The sequence below is a fragment of the Bos javanicus genome, chromosome X (genome assembly GCF_032452875.1).
Source record: "Bos javanicus breed banteng chromosome X, ARS-OSU_banteng_1.0, whole genome shotgun sequence".
Classification (NCBI taxonomy): Eukaryota; Metazoa; Chordata; class Mammalia; order Artiodactyla; family Bovidae; genus Bos; species Bos javanicus.
The window spans coordinates 14,068,035-14,087,728 of record NC_083897.1 but is presented as its reverse complement, the minus strand read 5'-3'; the positions used below and the strand labels follow the sequence as shown (position 1 = coordinate 14,087,728).

Sequence of the window (19,694 nt, the reverse complement as noted above, 5' to 3'; positions counted from 1 at the left end):
CCAAAGTTTTTAAAATATGCACATCCATACATGCATTTAAATATATACTGGTGCCTCAAACAGTAAAGAATCTGCCTGTAATGCAGGAGACCCGAGTTCCATCCCTTGGTTGGAAAGATCCCCTGGAGAAGGGAATGGCAACCAACTCCACTATTCTTGCCTAGAGAATTCTGTGGACAGAGGAGCCTGGTGGGATACAGTCCACGGGATCACAGAGGGTCAGACCCAACTGCGCAACTAACACTTCTACTTTCATACGTACATTTAAGTATATGCTTTTAAAAACAGAAGCATCATCTTAGAGCAGTGATGTATTTCACAGACCACTGGGGTTCCCTGGGACTCTTTCAGGGGGCCTATGAGGTCAAAACCGTTGTCTTAGTAACACTAAGACCTTTGCCCTTTTTACTCTGTCAACATTTGTGCTAGTGGTGTAAAGGCAATGCACCTGAAACTGCTGGTGGCTTAATATGGATCAAGGCAGTGATACCCAACGGTACTAGTAGTTTTCAGATTGGTGATCACCAGGCACTCACAATAGAAAAATTTCACTTTCACTTAAGAATATCCTTGAAGAAGTAATCAATTGTTTCTAATTTTATTAACTTTTGACCTTTGAATATACTTCTTTTTTAAATATTCTGTGTGATGAAATGGGTAGTATGCATAAAGCATTTCTATATCTGCAGTATGAAGTTTCCCTTGAGGAAAAGCACTTGTGAGAATGAATCACAAACTGAACTGGCTGGTTTTTTTTTTTAAATAGAATTCAACTTTTACTTGAAAGGATGACTGACAAAGCACCATGGAGTGAGTTACTGCTGCATAACAATAGCACCACAAACTTAGCAGCTTAAAGTGATATATATTTATTTCATGGTTTCTGTGAGTCAGTAATTAGGGTATGGCCTAACTGGGTCCTCTGCTGGGGCAGGCTGCAATCAGTGTGTCAGGTAGAGAGAGCTGGAGTATCATTTAATACTGCTTCCAGGCTCACATGGTTGTTGGCAGTATCCAGTTCTTTGTGGGTTGTCAGACTGAAGGCATCAATTCTTGCTGCTGTCAACTGGAGACTGTCCTCAGTTTCTTGCTGTGTAAGCCTTCCTAGCATGACTTGGTTGCTTCCTCAAAGCCAGCAAGGCAAAGATGGGCTTTATAACATAATCATGTACATCCTGTTGCTTTGGCCAAATTCTCTTGGTTAGAAGCAACCACAGGTCCTACCCACACTCAAGGGGAAATTAGACAAGTGTATAAATATCAGGAGGAAATCATGGAGGCCATCTTTAAGATGTTTGGCACACACGGTGTTTCAGTACTCAGAAATACACAAAACCTGCCTCTCATGGAAGAAAACTGATAGTATTCTTGCCAGTGATTAAATTTGGCCTTGCAAGCAAGAAAAAATCATTTTCTGAAAACTAGTATCTTTATTCTGAAATTATCATCAGTAATAATATGAGCCCTGGACTAATATTCCAAGGAACCTGGATTGAGAATGAAACTCTAATGCTGATTCTTTGTTCCTAAGTAGAGCATTGTCACAACCTCTGTGAGCCTCACTTTCTTCATTTCTAAAATAAGAACCTTTACCCAGACCACTGGATCTCAAACTTGGATCCTCTAAGTATCCACAGGCTGTTGTTTTGTTTTGTTTTGTTTTTAACGTGGACTATTTGAATTTGTTAACAGATTTGTTTTTGTTTTATTTTGGGCAAAAGCCTTGGTTTTGGCAGAGAGGCCTGTGGGATCTTAGCTCCCGGACCAGGAATCAAACCCGTTCACCCTTCATTGGAAGGACATACCTTAATCACTGAACCACCAGGGAAGTCCCTCCACAGACTGTTCTTAAGAATAGGTGTACCTAAAGATTTCAGACTACAAGAAATGCAAAAATTATTTTATTTTAGCTAGAATCAGATGAACTCGGTAATTTTCTCATGCTCTAGTAAGCAGCTTGGCATTTAGGGAAAACAAATCAAGGAATTCTTTGGCAGTCCAGTGGTTAGGACTTGGTGCTTTCACTGCCATGAGCTTGGGTTCAATCCCTGGTCAGGGAACTAAGATCCCATAAGCTGCACAAGGCCAAAAAAAAAAGAGGAAAAAAACAAGGAAAAACAAACCACACACACACACACAAAAATAAGGAAACATTATTATTTAAATACAGATAGAGACTTTCCTGGCAGCCCAGTGGTTGAGACTTTGCCTTCCAATTCAGAAGGTGCTGAATTGATCCCTGGTTGGGGAGCTAAGATCCCATATGTCTCCAGGCCAAAAAACCAAAACATAAAACAGAAGCAATCTTGTAAAAAATTAAATAAAGATTTTAAAAATGTCCAAAAAAATCTGTAAAAAAAAAAAACTACAAATGCAGTTATATGAAAATCATTCCTTTGTTGGACCCAGGGAGGAGGAATAATATGACATGGGTATCTTTTGTGTTACAAAAGTTAGAAACTAGAGCTCATCCAAACTCAGAATTTTTTGTTTCTGTGGACACAGTTGTTTAATCAGAGTTCCTTAATCAGGTTCACAATCCTAGGGAGCTTTTTAGAAATAGAGATTTTTTGTCAGTTGGTCTGGAGTGAGACCTGGGCATAATAGATTTAAAAAAAGTAACCTCTCCAGGTGATTATGTAGCCACAGTTGAGGATGACATATATTCTCAAATGAATTGAGAATCCTGTGTAAGGGAATTTTCTCTGAAATTTTTAAACCTGTCTTTAACCTCAGTAACTCTTTGGGGCAGGCGGGGAGACTATTATTCCTTTTAAAGTAAGTGTGAAAAAAAGTGTGATATAGTATAAACTGTTCAATATATTGTTATTATTTTTGCTTTCAGAAGCCAATTATTTAAAGAATTTTTAAATAATAAAAAGTATTTTATATTTACCTATATTAAAAAAGTAAGAAAGAAAGTAAATGTGATATTGTTAAAGGCACAGACTTTGTAGTAAGGCTAACTTGGGTTCTATAATCCAGCTTCATCAATAACAAGCTGGGTTGTATTGGGAACCTTACTTAACCATACTTAACTTTAATTTGCCTATTTATTTGTATAAATAAATGTAAATATTTCTATAAATATAGGAGGTCATTTTAGGTCTTCATTAGTACTGCTATGACAGCTGCTTAATAGAATACTTGTATAGATCTTCCTTGACTTATGATGGGGTTACATCCTAATAAACCCATCACAAGTTGAAAATGCATTTAATACACTTAACCTTACCAAGCCTAGCCTATGTTAAATTTTCTCAGAACACTTACATTTGCCTACAGCTTGGCAAAATCATCTGACACAAAGTCTGTTGCAATAATGTATTAAATATCTGATGTAATTTTTTGAGTACTGTACTGAAAGTGAAAAACAAAATGGTTTTAAGTATATTGGTTGTTTGCCCTCATGATTACGTGGCTGACTGGGAGCTGTGGCTTGCTGTCACTGCCCAGTATTAAACCACATCTCACTAGCCCGAGAAAAGATCAAAATTTGAAGTACGGTTTCTGCTGAATGCTTGTCACTGTCACAGCATCACAATGCGGAAAATCGTAGGTTGAACCATTGTAGGTCTGGGACAGTCTGTACTGTGAAAGAGGCAAGTATATTTTAAGTTAACAATAATTGGTGACTTTTATTTCAGTTGCAGAAGAATAATTTGAATCTCAAAAGTGACTTGCCAAAGGTTCCACAGTCAAATAAATGGACAGGTCTTCTGAATCCCAGTCCATCACGTTTTGTACTTACCGATGTATTTGGTATCTTTCTGAACTGCTTTATGAGATGTTAAAAAAATCCCAATCTGAGAATTATTTTAACAAGTTATTTGTTGGTTTAAGAATGTATCTGCTCTCTGAAATGGTGGTGCTTAATTGACCAGAATTATCACCTAGGAAAGGACTTAAAGTATGAACTTTGGAAGAAATATTAAAGAACTATTTGTGGAGTTGCTGGTGAATATTTTCCATATTTCTCCAAATATTTAGAGAAAATACCTTGGAGTAAGATTGTGCTTGGTTACAATTAAGTGATATGGCTATTACTGATTTTCTATAATAGGTTTTAAGGCTGAAATGCAGAAATCTGCGTGTTATGCCTCAAATTCTAGGAATGGAATGGTTTATGTAACTTCGATATGTCTCCATAACTTCTTAATAGTTAGTCTTTGTCAACAGAAAACTTAGTAGCAAAGTAAAATTCTTAATACCTGATTTGTCTCTCAACTTGTTAGCACAAAACATGCAAGCAAGATCCTTATATTCCCACGATAAAGGTGTAATATGTATGGGGTTTGGTGTTCGGAGGAGGAGGTTCAGAAGAAATAAGAAAATTTTGTTTTCTATGGATGGTTAGTATGATATATAGAGTCTGTTAATCAGGACTATATTTTAAATACAGGTATCTGTACCTTTTTTTTTCACCAAACTTTATATTGGAAACATTTCTTTTTGTCATTGGCTATTTCTGAAAATCATAATATTGCATGATAGTTTATTTATGTAACCATTCCACCATTGTTGGACATAAAGGTTTTCAATTTTTACAATTATAAATGATTCTCCACTAAATATTTTCATTTTCTTAGCATGTATAAATACTTGGAAGTGAAATACTTAGAATGATTGGCTCAAAGGATATAAACTCTTATAAAGCCCTCAGTAGATAACTGCCAAAATTTTCTTGCAGAAAAGTTGTACCAATATATAACCTTTACTTTGTTGGTAATATTATTTTTCATTTTAATGGTTTATCTAAAACTAACTTAACTTCTAGAAAAATTACAAATATAATCCAGAGAGTTCTCTTGTACTCTTTACTCAGTAGATGCTGGCTGTGACAGCAAGTAATAATTATTTTTATTTTATAACTTATTAGTAATTGAATCATTAAGTGTATATTTACGGTATTGATGTACAGTTAAATTTACCTTTATAACTTATTGCAGGATTTTGCAAAGAATTCATCACAAGTTGGGTTAGATGAGTCTTCAGACTTACCATTCTCCTGGAGCCAGAATACAGTACCACTGTCCCAAGATGGATCAACAATTTATATAGAAGGTTTGGTTTTGGCACTTTTTGTAAACATAGTAAAAAAGATACTTGATGAATATACCTACACAGTGAGTTTCTATTTTGAAGCCTATATCTTCATGTTACATTTTTCACATATTGTAAAATGGAATCTGGGGCTTCCCAGGTGGCTCAGTGGGTAAAGAATCTTCCTTCAATGCAGGAGACACAAGAGACACGGGGTTCTCTTCCTGGGTCAGGAAGATCCCCTGGAGGAGGAAATGGCAACCCACTCCAGTATTCTTCCCTGGAGAATCCCATAGACAGAGGAGCCTGATGGGCTGCAGTCCATAGGGTCACAAACAGTCTGAGCACATATGCATGCAGAAGGGACTCTTAACTGTTCCTGAATGCCTTTCTTGAGTGATTTTCTATAAAATCATATTTAATGATAGAATATTTTCTTTCTTTTTATTAAGTCGGCTAACATATATTCTTTGAGCACTTTGGCAAATATATTACTTGGAAGACCATTAGTGTGAGAAAAAGCACATGGTTATAGTTGATTTCAATTAAAGAAGAATTACAGTTCTTCGATTTATACGATAACAAAGTTCTTCATTAACCTGAAATAGTATGCCATGAAGGAGTTTTACCTAGTCAAAAAATTCCCTGTTATCAAAGCAGTTATGTTAGCAAATTAGACGTATATCACTAAGTGGAGAAAGGTACACAGAAATTTTTGTGACTGTTTAAATTGTTTATAAACAAATTAGTATATATTTGCCAAATCAAAATAGAAAGAATTTATAGTAATATGTGTGCCAAAAATATTTTCCCTTGACAATACTTGGTTTGATATTCACTTATGTAGGCATCACTTACCTAGTTAGTAAAATAGCCAAGGACCAAAATAAATAAGGAGATGAAATAGATGTCTGAATTTGGTTTTATGAAGCACCATAGTCTTTAATCATAGAAAAAAAATTCTGAATTCTTAAAGCCTCTACTCTCTCTCTCTGTTACCATACTGCAAGAGTGAAACTTAGCCCAGGTGGTAAATGGGTTATAGTTGATTAGAAAGATAGAGGCTTGAGCCTCTGTATTTTTGTAGCCTTTATTAAGTAACCTAACTAATCTCTTTACACCTCAATTCTCTCATATTATTAAAATAGATATTTTTATTTTCTCACATAATGCATTCATTCTCCAGACCTGAAATCAACCATTTAGCTATATAATTTTGATTCTTGCTTGACTTATCTCGGGGCTTTTTTGAGGCTCAGATAAGTGAAAAGTGAGAAATGTATTAAAGCTTTAAAAGACAGTAAACATTGTTAGAATTGATGTCAGTGAGGCAGCAGTGAGTGTTGGCATGAAGTGAGATTGGGATTCCCTGCCCAGTAATTGAACCTGGGTAGCCTGGGTTGAAAGCCAGGAATCCTAGCCACCAGACCAGCAAGGGCTAGAGGCTAGAAGCTATTTTTCCTTGGATCTTTGTCCCACAATGAAAAATGCAATTATGACAGAGGCAAAAATATGCAGGTACAAAGTTTATTACTAGAGACAGTACATAAATAAGTCAGAGAGCACATAGATAAACAGTTTGTTTAGTTGAGATGGAAGCAAGGCAGAGATGCACACCCAGAGAGAAAGAATATGAGTGTGTCCCCCTAAGGAGGAGGACCGCAGTAAAGAGGAGGTTAAGTCATTTATATAGGTCAGTTCTTCTGGGTCTTTGTTTACCTTTAGCCAGTTATCTGGTTTCTTTTTCCACACTTGACCCCCTAGGGTCCTCCTCAACGTACATTAGCAACTTTTTCCCAAGATGGTTTCTGGCCCAGGCGCCCTTAGCATCACATACTGTGGGGTGGTGCCCTCTCCTTTTTGACCCCCAAGGAGCCTTTCTGTACATGTGAGATGTCTCCCTTGCCCGGAGGATGGGAAATATATGACCTCCTGATCTTTTAATGGGGTTTAGTTCCACTCTGTCCCTGCCAGTGTCTGGTTATTTACCCTCTTCTTGTTGCTGGTTTTTACATCATGATTTAGAATTCAAAGTATAGATAGAAGTCCAGTTATAAATATGTGGTCCCAGAGCCTGTTTGTCTCTTGCTTCAGGAAATGTAAATAAGGGCTAGTAATGAATGTCCAGCCTGGAGCTCATTATCTTCTCACCCCAGGAAGTGTGAACAGGGGACCAGTTATAAATGCCTAGCCTGGAGCCCATCTGTCTCCTGCCTTGAAATGATAATTATGATAATGTGTACTATGTGTTCAGAATCATGCTTAATGGACCCCTGTCTAGGACGACCATACGTACTTGGAGAGGGCTGGATTTGAACTTGATTTTGAAGGAGGAGAGTAGTATTTTTTATTGGTTCTGTTGAAGATAGTGAATAGCACAAGCCAAAGCCAACAGAGATAAGTAAGCTGAATCAGAATTTAAAGCTTGAGCTCAGAGCGATCTTGTTTAACTTGGCGATTTATGCATGCTGGAAAAATTATTATATATAAAACAGCCTGTTGGATAACAGTTGCCTAGTTCAAATAGCAGCGCCCGTTGGTTGTTCAGTTAACCTGAGCATCTGAGAAGAATGCTAGTGTGATTACACAGAAATTAGTTCTAAGTACCTGCAATAAAACCGTCAGTAATCATGTGTTTGAAGATGGGAAAGAATCATTTCTGTGTTATCTCAAAGAATGAAATGTAGCTTTGACAGAGGAACCCACTAATGCAATACTCTTTTCCTTGCATATTATCTATTCTGTTTCTGTTATTAGTATAGAGTTGGAAGCATTAAGTTAAATGCAGGTTTAGAATCTTTATCACAAAGTACGTTTGTGTATGCTCCATCATGTTGGACTCTTTGTGACCCCATGGACTGTAGCCCACCCAGCTCCTCTGTCCATGGAATTTTCCAGGCAAGAATACTGGAGTGAGTTGGCACTTTCTACCCCAGGAGATCTTCCCCACCCAAGGATCGAACCTGTGTCTCCTGCATTGGCAGGCGAATTCTTTACTACTGCTCCACCTGGGAAGCCCAATTATGTGGTATTTTCAAAAGGGACTTTTTCTGGATCTGGTTACAGTCTAAATAGCCCCACTTTTACAAATACCCTCAATCGCCTAATTCTTTAACCTTTAAGGTTATGGTTTTCAAACTCAAAGCTATTCTTAGCAATGAAATCTCTATTCAAACAAAATTTTTGTGTAAAAATCTAATTTAAAAAAATACGAGGACAATGTCTCTATCTGTGCCCACTCTATTCCCTAAAATGGAACCATTAGGCTCAGAGAAACATAGTTTGAAAGCTATCATACTAACTCCAAACCTTTTCATATGAATAACTGAGGTATCGACATTCAAAATACTTGAGATTAGTTGGTTCTACTTTGCCCATAGGAATTATATAGATAGTGTAAACTACCCATCAGGTTGTTAAGTGGGAAAAGAATCAACTCCGTTTTCCATTAGATATCTTGGGACTTTTTCTAAGTATCTTAAGGAGTTTCTGTATGTTTTTAGATTAGAGTATAAGTTTATTTGAAAGCATTTTTAGAATTCTTTTGCATAAAAAGTTTATCTCATGAATTGTTCAAACTGTGTAATCCATAATGGCTGTTGTGCAGTTTCTACCTATTGATCATACAAATTTTGATCATTCTTTATTTTCAGTTGTATGATATCGTAGTTCAATTATATTACCTTTATTTCCAAAGTATTCTTACTTAATTTTAAGTGTAAGGCCATTTTAGTAGTAGTTGTAAGCAGTATTCTAAACCAATTTCAAATATCTTTCCCACTATTTTAATCATTATAGGTCTAGATGAAACTCTGCCTAAAATAAAACATTCTGACATTATTAAAATAATCACTGTTAATCCAAAGACCAGCGAAAGTGTTTCTGAAATAAATCCTTGTGCTTCACTGTCTTTAACTAATTGTTCTTCAGCAACATCTTCTTATCTCATGTGGTCAAAAGGTAAATATGAATCAAGCATAAAAAAGAAGCTGTATTATTTATACATAAATTTCAGAAATGATGATAAATTTTAAAACTGCTGTTATTGGTTGGATTTAAGGTTAAAAAAGAAGAATTTGAGTCATAAAACTCCTTTATTTTAGGTACACATACCTTATCAACTGCCACTAGAACTGGAACATTTTTTGTAAGAGCTTGTCCGAAGTGCAATGTTCAGTTCAATCTTTTGGATCCTTTGAAATACCACATGAAGGTAAAACATTTTTGAAATTTTATTTTTAAAAATATTAACAAATGTCTGAAAATTTTAGTATTAAAATATTAAGAATTGATGTATAGTAAATGCTAATTTGTCCAGATAGTTAGATAAGAAACCTTCTCACTGGTATTTTCATATAACTTAAGTAAAAATTGATATTCATAATGATACCTTTATAAGAGATTTAAAAATCCTTCCAAATAATTAAATTTTAAAAATTAGATTTATATATACTACATACTATAGTTTAATTTTTAATGAGATATATTAATCAGAATATTTTATTGATTAGATCGTGCCATTCTTCAAACTTCTTATAAAACAAGTCTTTTTATTGATGCTCAATCTTCCATGTAATTTAATTCTTTTTTTTTTTTCATTATTTTCTGTCCACGGTGATATATGTATGACTTTGAGCACTCAGCCATAAACTCCTTATGGTGGAGCATTTCATATGAAATGATAGCTTTAACTCACAGATTACAGTTTGTGTAGTGTTATAAATTAATTCTAGCTTTATATTGGTGTAAGAAGCTCTTGAAATTAAGTTTTAGGTAATTTTCAAAGTGCTAATGAAAATATTTAAATATTTTAGTAGATGCTGCACCATTCTACGCATCTGTGCAAAGATAGTCTGTATTCTTTTTGTATGCCCAGTATAAATGGCAGGAAGCGGGAAAGGAAGGAAGAAAAATGGCAGTGTAGAAAATAATGCAGGAAAGAAAATCGAGAAGAAAGTAAGGCAAAGGAAGCTATGTAGGAAAAGTTGTTGCTCACTATTTCAAAGATTGGCATTTTTTTCATTCAAATTCAACATTTTGCCAAAAAAATGTAGAAAAGAAACATCCTAGAATTCCAAATACAGTCTCTTTATTCTTGGGCAGAACTGTATTTGGTTTCTACCACTGTTCTAACTCCCTGAATATGACTTCTGTTAACTGGACTTTGGGCTTTGGTTTTTTAAGTAAAGAAGTAACTTCTACATGTTTTCAGATTTTCTATTTATGCAATATTGTGTGGAGACACTTGGTGTTTTTATGTTTTTCATAATAAATGGAGAGAGAAAAGAAAAGAAGTTTTTTATCTTTATTTAATTTGGGAGTAATATGGTCACATGATTCAAAAAGCATAAGAGGGAATACAGTGAAAAACATCACCCATGACTCCTGTATGCCTAGTTCCCAGTACAACTCACAAAGGAAATATTAACTTGTTTTGTATCTTCTTTGATTTTCTCTGCATATACAGGCACACATGAATGTTCTTATTTTTCATTTGTTATTATACAGAAATCCTAGCATATTATATATACTTCTGCACCTAGGGAAAGTGGCAAACATTCTCTAACTTGCAGCTTTTATTTATTGTTTGTTTATGATTAAAACTATGGGAGACTGTATTTCCACATGAGCAAGCCTGTATCTCACTTTTAAAAGAAATATAAATGAGGCTTTTTTTTCTCTCTTTCAGGTTTGTTGCCCAGACATGGTAGATGTATTTATGGAAATGATTAAAGTAGAGCTTTCAAACATTGAACAAAATACGACTGGTGCAGAGACAGGAAAATTGATTATGTTAGTTAGTGACTTTTACTATGGAAGACATGAAGGAAATTTTGATGATGACGAAAAGACTTACACAACCTTTAAATGCTTCAGTTGCTTGAAAGTTCTTAAAAATAATATTAGGTATGTAAATATTCTATTTCAGTTTGAAAATTGAGTGCTACAGATGTAAATATTGTATTTCCTTTTCTGTGCCATCTTAGGAAAGCAATTTTAACTTTTTACTAAGAATAAAGGGAGATTTTCATGTTGAAAAGCTCATCGTTTTTTCCATGTTTAGGAGTTTGACACTTGGATCCATTTAGTTGTATTTCTTTCAGATACCTTAAGAAAGGACAAAATTTATTTTAAGCTAGGGGAAATTCTATTTATTTTTTAACTGCTTCTGGTCTTACTTTTCCTATCAAAGGAAGAACTACTTTATCCAACTTGACCTCTCCATGTCTGTCTTATTTAATATTCTAATTTTACAATTCATAATTTTTAGTACATTTGCCTTGAGAAACAGTGATTTTTTAAATCTTCTTTAAAGAAGTACTAGTTCTAAGCAGCATGTCTGCTTTGATTTTATAATTTAACACATTTTAAAAGTAGAGATTTAACTCTGGATGGAATTCTGAAATTATACATGTTTGCTTTAAATTTTAGAAACTTGTACTTAACAGTCTTTGAGTTATATGGCATATTACATATCTGTTATCCTAAGTGAGATAGTAACAAGGCTTATTGATTAGCATTTTTTAATTGGCTATATATCCTGACATTTTTCCAATATTATAAAAAAATTCAGATAGCAAAATGGAAAAAATTTTAGTGAACATACCTGTATATTTACCAACTCAATTCTGCCATTAACATTTTACTATATGTACATTGCTACATATCTATTTATCCATAGACCCATCTGATTTTTTATAATTTTCAGAGTGAATTGCAGACATCAAGGCACTTCCCTTAGGTGAGATGCATATATGTATACGTATGTCTGTACCTCTGTTGTGAAACACACACATATAAACTTTTAAAAATATTTACCCTTGAAAACCATAATTTATAACTAGCATCCCTAAGTATTCTATAAGTAGGTAATTTCTAAGCCTAGCATTTATTTTCTGCTGAATTCTTGGGTCCAAAATGAAGTACTCATAAAAACACTGGAATACACTGTTCAGTTCAGTCGCTAAGTTGTGTCCCGACTCTTCCAACCCCATGAATCACAGCACGCCAGGCCTCCCTGTCCATCACCAACTCCCAGAGTTCACTCAGACTCACGTGCATCGAGTCAGTGATGCCATCCAGCCATCTCAGCCTCTGTCATCCCCTTCTCCTCCTGCCCCAAATCCCTCCCAGCATCAGAGTCTTTTCCAATGAGTCAACTCTTCACATGAGGTGGCCAAAGTACTGGAGTTTCAGCTTTAGCATCATTGCCTCCAAAGAAATCCCAGGGCTGATCTCCTTCAGAATGGACTGGTTGGATCTCCTTGCAGTCCAAGGGACTCTCAAGAGTCTTCTCCAACACCACAGTTCAAAAGCATCAATTCTTCGGTGCTCAGCCTTCTTCACAGTCCAACTTTCATATGCATACATGACCACAGGAAAAACCATAGCCTTGACTAGACAGACCTTTGTTGGCAAAGTAATGCCTCTGCTTTTGAATGTGCTATCTAGGTTGGTCATAACTTTCCTTCCAAGGAGTAAGCATCTTTTAATTTCATGGCTGCAGTCACCATCTGCAGTGATTTTGGAGCCCAGAAAAATAAAGTCTGACACTGTTTCCACTGTTTCCCCATCTATTCCCCATGAAGTGATGGGACCGGATGCCATGATCTTCATTTTCTGAATGTTGAGCTTTAAGCCAACTTTTTCACTCTCCACTTTCACTTTCATCAAGAGGCTTTTGAGTTCCTCTTCACTTTCTGCCATAAGGGTGGTGTCATCTGCATATCTGAGGTTATTGATATTTCTCCCGGCAATCTTGATTCCAGCTCGTGCTTCTTCCAGTCCAGCGTTTCTCATGATGTACTCTGCATATAAGTTAAATAAGCAGGGTGACAATATACAGCCTTGATGTACTCCTTTTCCTATTTGGAACCAGTCTGTTGTTCCATGTCCAGTTCTAACTTGCTGCCTGACCTGCATACAGATTTCTCAAGAGGCAGGTCAGGTGGTCTGGTATTCCCATCTCTTGAAGAATTGTCCACAGTTTATTGTGATCCACGCAGTCAAAGGCTTTGGCATAGTCAGTAAAGCAGAAATAGATGTTTTTCTGAAACCCTCTTGCTTTTTCCATGATCCAGCGGATGTTGGCAATTTGATCTCTGGTTCCTCTGCCTTTTCTTTTTTTTCCTCTGCCTTTTCTAAAGCCAGCTTGAACATCAGGAAGTTCACGGTTCACGTATTGCTGAAGCCTGGCTTGGAGAATTTTGAGCATTACTAGTGTGTGAGATGAGTGCAATTGTGTGGTAGTTTGAGCATTCTTTGGCATTGCCTTTCTTTGGGATTGGAATGAAAACTGACCTTTTCCAGTCCTGTGGCCACTGCTGAGTTTTCCAAATTTGCTGGCATATTGAGTGCAGCACTTTCACAGCATCATCTTTCAGGATATAAGCCTAAAACAATTGTGAATGCAACATTTATGATAGCACTTTATAGTTTTGAGAGACCTTTGACATATATTATTCATATGTGTTTTCATACTTCTTTACCTCCTTTTATCAAGCTGTACCAGCTGTCAGTTGTTGAGGGTCCCAGTAGCTTTAATAGAAGAGAAGTTGTGGTTTGAGATATAACACTGAAACAATATTATGATAGAACTTTCTGACCTCCTTCCATATTATCACTCTTATAGTAAAATACATTAGAAAATAATGTTAGTAGATTTGGCAAAATGCATAGAAAAGTGGTTCACTAGTTAAGTTCCTTGTTATGTGTATGTGTATACTCAGTCATGTCTGGCTCTTTGCAGCCCCATGGCCTGGATCCTGCCAGTTTCTTCTGTCCATGGGATTTCCCAGGCAAGAATACTGGAGCAGATTGCCATTTCCTTCTCCAGGGGATCTTTCCAACCCAGGGATCGAACCTGTGTCTCTTGCACCTCCTGCTCTGCAGGTGGATTCTTTATCACTAGCGCCACCTGCAAAGCTGAAATATTATGTATCTGATATTGGAAGTTCTTCCATCGTTAGCTTTTTGGCTTTTCTTTAATGAGATTAGCCCATTTAATATTAACACGAAGTTTGCTTTGTTTTTTTATTTTCATTTCAAAAGACTGACTACAGATTTCTAGATTATCAGAATATCTGGAAATTTTAAACCAAGCATATTTTGTAAAACCTAGGAATGTTGTGGCATTTTGGACATACTTTTAGTAAATGAAACTGAACCAGTAAACACTGGATAACCAAAGATGCTATATGTATTAAGTAACATTATTTACCTTAATGATAAAAACTAGGATGGCAAATTGATGGTTTTAAAAGATGGTAGATGCTAACAGCTCAAGATTTTCTCAGCCCTGTCGAAAAATGGTAGGATATTTTTTCCTACAATGAGCGTCACCAAAACCAGTTAGAGCTATTTTATTCTGAGAATAGACTCCTGAGGGGTTTTCTTTTTTTCATATCTCCACCTGCTGGTTTAAGAAGTGTGAGCTGCTGATAAGGGCAGGGTAATAACTAAGGGATAGCTAACTGATTAACAGAATTTATTTTTCTGGGTGTGCTGTGAAACAAGATCTTAATTCCCTGACCAAGTATTGAACCTGTGCCCCCTGCAGTGAAAGTCAGAGTCCTAACCACTGGACCATCAGAGACTTCCCAACATTATTTATACGAATAAATTTTACTGAAGTTATGAGCTGAAAAGTTAATGGCTAATGATCTTTAAATGTAAATTCTTAGGCAAGACTAGGATTTTTTAAAAATATTTAAATAGAGATGATGTTAAAATGAAAGGAGGACTAAACGATACTTCAAAGCAAACCATGAGCAACTCTAAACAGAAGTGATGTTTTATAGATGTGAAGAGATAAATGTTAAAACCTCCATAATGATTATTGTCTAGGTTACAGACATCATTACTTCATTTCATGATTATTTCCTTTGGGGACTCGGTGACTAGCTGTTAATATTTGACCCAGACTAAAGATTGTAATTTTGATTAAATAACTTTACTTTGAAATTCAACAAAACATTTCAGTAAGCCCTTTGAAATAGATAGGCCTGTTTATATTGTACTCTGTGCCAATGAAGGTCATAGTTGTCATAAGAAACCTTTTAGGGAATCTGACAGAGCAGAATGTAGAACTGAAAAATGGACAGTAGGTGCTACAGAGGGAACAATCTGCGAGTTAGAAAGAACCATTTGTTCTAACAGTAAATGTGTCATTAAATAAAAAGATTCTTGTAATTATAGGTGTTAAAATCGCTATTAACATGCATTTAGAAACCAAGACACAAATAAAAATACTAATAATTTGTCTTCTAAGCATCTGAAAGCTATTGTATATTGCTGAGGCCATCTCATGATTTTGTAGCTGCTTTTGGTGGTAAAGTTTCCGTCTTTTAAGTATTTATTTTAAAATGTAGATAGTATTTCATGTACAGAAAAGAGGCCTGTTTTTCTTTACAAAAAAAATTTAAATCTGAAATAATGGTGAAGCTAATTAGTGGTTCAGTTCAGTTCAGTCACTCAGTTGTGTCCGACTCTTGGTGACCCCATGAATCGCAGCACACCAGGTCTCCCTGTCCATCACCAACTCCCGGAGTTCACTCAAACTCATGTCCGTCGAGTCGGTGATGCCATCCAGCCATCTCATTCTCTGTTGTCCCCTTCTCCTCCTGCCCGCAATCCTTCCCAGCATCAGGGTCTTTTCCAATGAGTCAACTCTTTGCATGAGATGGCCAAAGTATTGGAGTTTCAGGGGGTTATTTTAAAGCAAAAGATGCAAACTGTTTACTGATGCACTTAATGAAAGTGATTATTTGAAGTGCACGCTTTTGAGAAGACTCGAAGTGAGTCCCCAGAGCCCTCTGACATCTTCCAAAGGAAGGTCTTACTACGAGGCTGGAAGGATAATCAGGGTACCACCTGAGAGCTCTGTCCCTCCCCAACTTAGTGGCCCACCAGAAACAAGTGCAAGTTATTACTAACTCGTGATGAATATGAGTGAGTCCCTGCAGTTTACCAGTATAAACGACAGGATGGCTGTTAAAGCACTGGTGTCAGGCTCCGAAGCAAACCCACCATGGCCAAGCCAAAGGGACTGCAGTCCGGGAGAGCCTCTCACAAATCAGTGGAATGTAACTGAGAGATCAAAAACCAAGGTCCCTTACAAATTAACAGAGATCGGAGTCGGATGTTATAAAGGGTAGAAAATATCCAGCAGCTCTAGAGGAAACAAATTGCTTGAGTTCCAGCTTCAAGGAAGAGCTGAATCATATGTGATCTCTCTTGATTGAACTGCTAAAGCATTATATCAAAAAACAAGAAAATGTGAGATTGTAAAGCTTTTGGAATTATGAATTGTAAAAGAGCAAATAATTTGAATAGCAAGTGTGAAAAAAATATCGAGAGGATTGATGGCTTTGGAGGTGTTATTTTGAGTAATGCACCTGCATTTTTAACATGTAAGTTCAGATACTTGTGAGATTTGTCTTTGGTTATACATTTGAATATTTGTACCTGCTGACTATCATGTGTAGGTTTATGAACCACATGAAGCATCATTTGGAACTTGAGAAGCAAAACACTGAGAGTTGGGAAAACCACACCACCTGCCAGCACTGCTACCGTCAGTACCCAACGCCATTCCAACTGCAGTGTCATATTGAGAGTACACATACTCCCCTTGAGTTTTCTAGTAAGTCACAGTTTTATTAACTCTTGAACATGAACGATTTTGATTAGCTAACCTATCAGGCATCCTTAAGAATTCTGATGGAAAAATAAGAATAAGAAATAGATTTGGTAATTTGGGGAAAGCTTGAAAGCATATTTTAACTTGTATAAACTTTTCAATACAATTACTTAACTGAAGTTGAAGTCCTACTTGTAATATCCTTGGCATAACTCATGCATTGTACATAGGTGGCAAATTAGAAAACTCAGATCCCCTACTTCGTGGGGATATGAAATAGGTGATTTTCATTTATATTCTAATAAGAAAAGTAACTGCCTATTGCAATAGTTAAAATCACAGAGTCTGGACTTAGATTGAATTCAAATCTCAGCTCTGCCTCTTAAAACGGCTGTGAGATGACAGGCAAGTTACTTAATCTTTCTGGGCCTCAAGTCCCTTATCTGACAAAAGGGGATAAGGTTAACAGTACTGCTCTCAGTGATGGTATGAGAATAAAGCAAACTAATAATAAGTAAAGTCCTTAGAACAGCATCACAAAGTTAACAACTGTAAAATTGTTGGAACCGCCGTCAACGCTACTATTATTATTTGTTGTTGCTATGGATGTACAAATTGAATCTTTGATTTATATACATCTTTAAAACGGTGTAATGTGTGTTCTTCCACTTTCAGCTATTTGTAAAATCTGTGAATTATCATTTGACACTGAACATATTCTTCTGCAACATATGAAGGACACTCATAAACCTGGTGAAATGCCATATATTTGCCAGGTACACAGACATTTTATTGTATATCTAGCTATTTGTTTAATTTTCATGAAATAGTACTGTTCTTTTGATTTTTTTAAACCATTTAAATAAAAATGAGTTACCAAAATGAAGAACCTCTTTAGTATTTGAAACTCTTGGTTTAACCCATGTATGTGTGGTGGTGGGTTGGATTTGATCGTTGGACCATAGTTTGCTGACCCCTGTACTAGGCAGACAAAAAGCCCTGCTGAAGAAAGACAAACATATAGGCTTTCTTACCCTGTAGGGAAGACTATGGACATGGTAGAGAAATAGGAATTACTGTTAGTTATGAGAAACTCAAGTAAAGGCTTTTAGGCCAGTATTTTTCCAAAATTTGAAGTGGTTCCCAATAAGATAGCAAGATAAAGATAAACTGCCTGTGTTATAATCTGTATGCTATTTAAAATCCAAAGAAGAGAATGCTCCATTTCATGTTAACAGGAAAAACTTTATAGATCAAGGGGTATCAGAGCTTGAAAATTCAAGTCAAGCTGGGGACAGTAGATTTGAAAAGGAGGAGGGAAGCTATGGATGTTTAGAAATATATCCCTAAACTTTGCAAGACAATTTTTCTGTTTCAGAAATCATCTGTATTACTTGTAGTATCAGGATCCGTGGTGGTATAAGCAGCAGAGCTGAATTTGTAGTACATAATATTATTCTAAACAAATGAGTTATTGTTCCTGCTTTTATATAATTGCATATCATTTATAATTTTTCAAGTTAAATTAACTCTTCTTTATATTTCTAGGTTTGCCAGTTTAGATCATCATCATTTACTGATGTAGAAACTCATTTTAGAGTGTCCCATGAAAATACTAAGAACTTGCTGTGTCCATTTTGCCTCAAAGTTAGTAGGATGGCAACTCCCTACATGAATCATTACATGAAGCATCAGGTAAGATGCAGCAGTTCTTATTTGTTCATTTTGCCTTAGTGAAAAGGTTATATATCTAAAACTTAGAACATTGGTTAGATTCATTCTAGAAGGAAAGCAAGTGAAAGTGAAGTGAAAGTGTTAGTCGCTCAGGTGGCAACTCTTTTCGACCCCATGGACTGTAGAGGCTGCCAGGCTCCTCTGTCCATGGGATTCTCCAGGCAAGAATACTGGAGTGGGTTCCCTTCGCCAGGGAATCTTCCCAACCCAGAGATCAAACTCAGGTCTCCTGAATTGCAAGAAGATTCTTTACTGTCTGAGCCACCAGGGAAACAGAAGGAAAGCAAAGTTGTTCCAAATAACAGAATTAATTTACAGTTTATGCTGAAATACTTGTGAAGCTTCCACTTCTTTTCCTTGTCTGCTTCCTGGTGGTGATGAGGCTCACTAATAGTGAAATTTATAAAAGGTAAGTAGAAGTAAGCAGCCTAAAGTGGAGGGGAAGAGGAAAGATGAATGGAATATTTATGTTGGATATTTCAAGGGTTTAAGAATGGTAAGAATAAAAAAAAAAAAAAGGGTAAGAATAGGAATTACTTTAAAGGTAGTTAATCAAGATCACGGGCTTCCCTGGTTGCTCAGATGGTAAAGACACCACCTGCAATGTGAGAGACCTGGGTTCGATGCCTGGGTTGGGAAGATCCCCTGGAGGAGGGCATGGCAACCCGCTCCAGTATTCTTGGACTGGAGAACCCCATGGACAGAGGAGCCTGGCAGCCTATAGTCCATGGGGTTGCAAAGAGTCAGACATGACTGAGCAATTAAGCACAGCACAATCAAGATCAAGGAAAAGGATAAGTTTTTAACTGAGGTAAGATTGAGGATTCATAATACTTTGTTTTCCTCTTTTCAAACTTCATTTCCACTTTCTAACCCATTTTTTATTACGAGAAGACATGTGGTTATCATCAGAGATCCAGAATGGTCTCTTGCAGCAGCAAGTGACAAAGGAAACAGCAGTGACACATTTGTAGATGTGAACTATGACAAAGAACTGTGTTTAGGTTGTAACTTGTTTCTTGGATGACTTTGGACACTTCTGTTTGGTAATTTCTGGGATATAGGTACTAGTGCTTGCTCCTTTCCCTTAAATTTTCATTTTATGCTTGCTGGTTCTTTTTCCTGACGCAATTAGACTATCTTTTATGTGGGCTGAAAACTTTGATAAAACAGTGAGCCTATTCTTAAGTGTTTGAAAGAGCAGTCAGACATTTGCCAAAATCAGAAGTCAGTGAATTTACTGAATCTGATAATATAATCAAGTTTTGTCTTCTCA

General features: G+C 36.2%; 1 protein-coding gene across 12 annotated transcripts in view; it reads left to right on the top strand.

The window, feature by feature from the left end:
* The window catches only part of ZNF280C (zinc finger protein 280C), a 66,515-nt gene that overhangs the window by 23,441 nt on the left and 23,380 nt on the right, over positions 1-19,694 (top strand). For 10 of the 12 annotated variants that reach the window (XM_061407927.1, XM_061407924.1, XM_061407928.1 and 7 more), the window contains 7 exons: positions 4,950-5,064; positions 8,842-9,003; positions 9,147-9,256; positions 10,733-10,950; positions 16,530-16,687; positions 17,360-17,460; positions 18,233-18,379. In XM_061407927.1, coding sequence (XP_061263911.1) covers positions 4,950-5,064; positions 8,842-9,003; positions 9,147-9,256; positions 10,733-10,950; positions 16,530-16,687; positions 17,360-17,460; positions 18,233-18,379 — 1,011 coding nt within the window. The remainder of the gene's footprint in view (positions 1-4,949; positions 5,065-8,841; positions 9,004-9,146; positions 9,257-10,732; positions 10,951-16,529; positions 16,688-17,359; positions 17,461-18,232; positions 18,380-19,694) is intronic. The other 2 variants (XM_061407934.1, XM_061407933.1) reach the window with 1 other exon arrangement.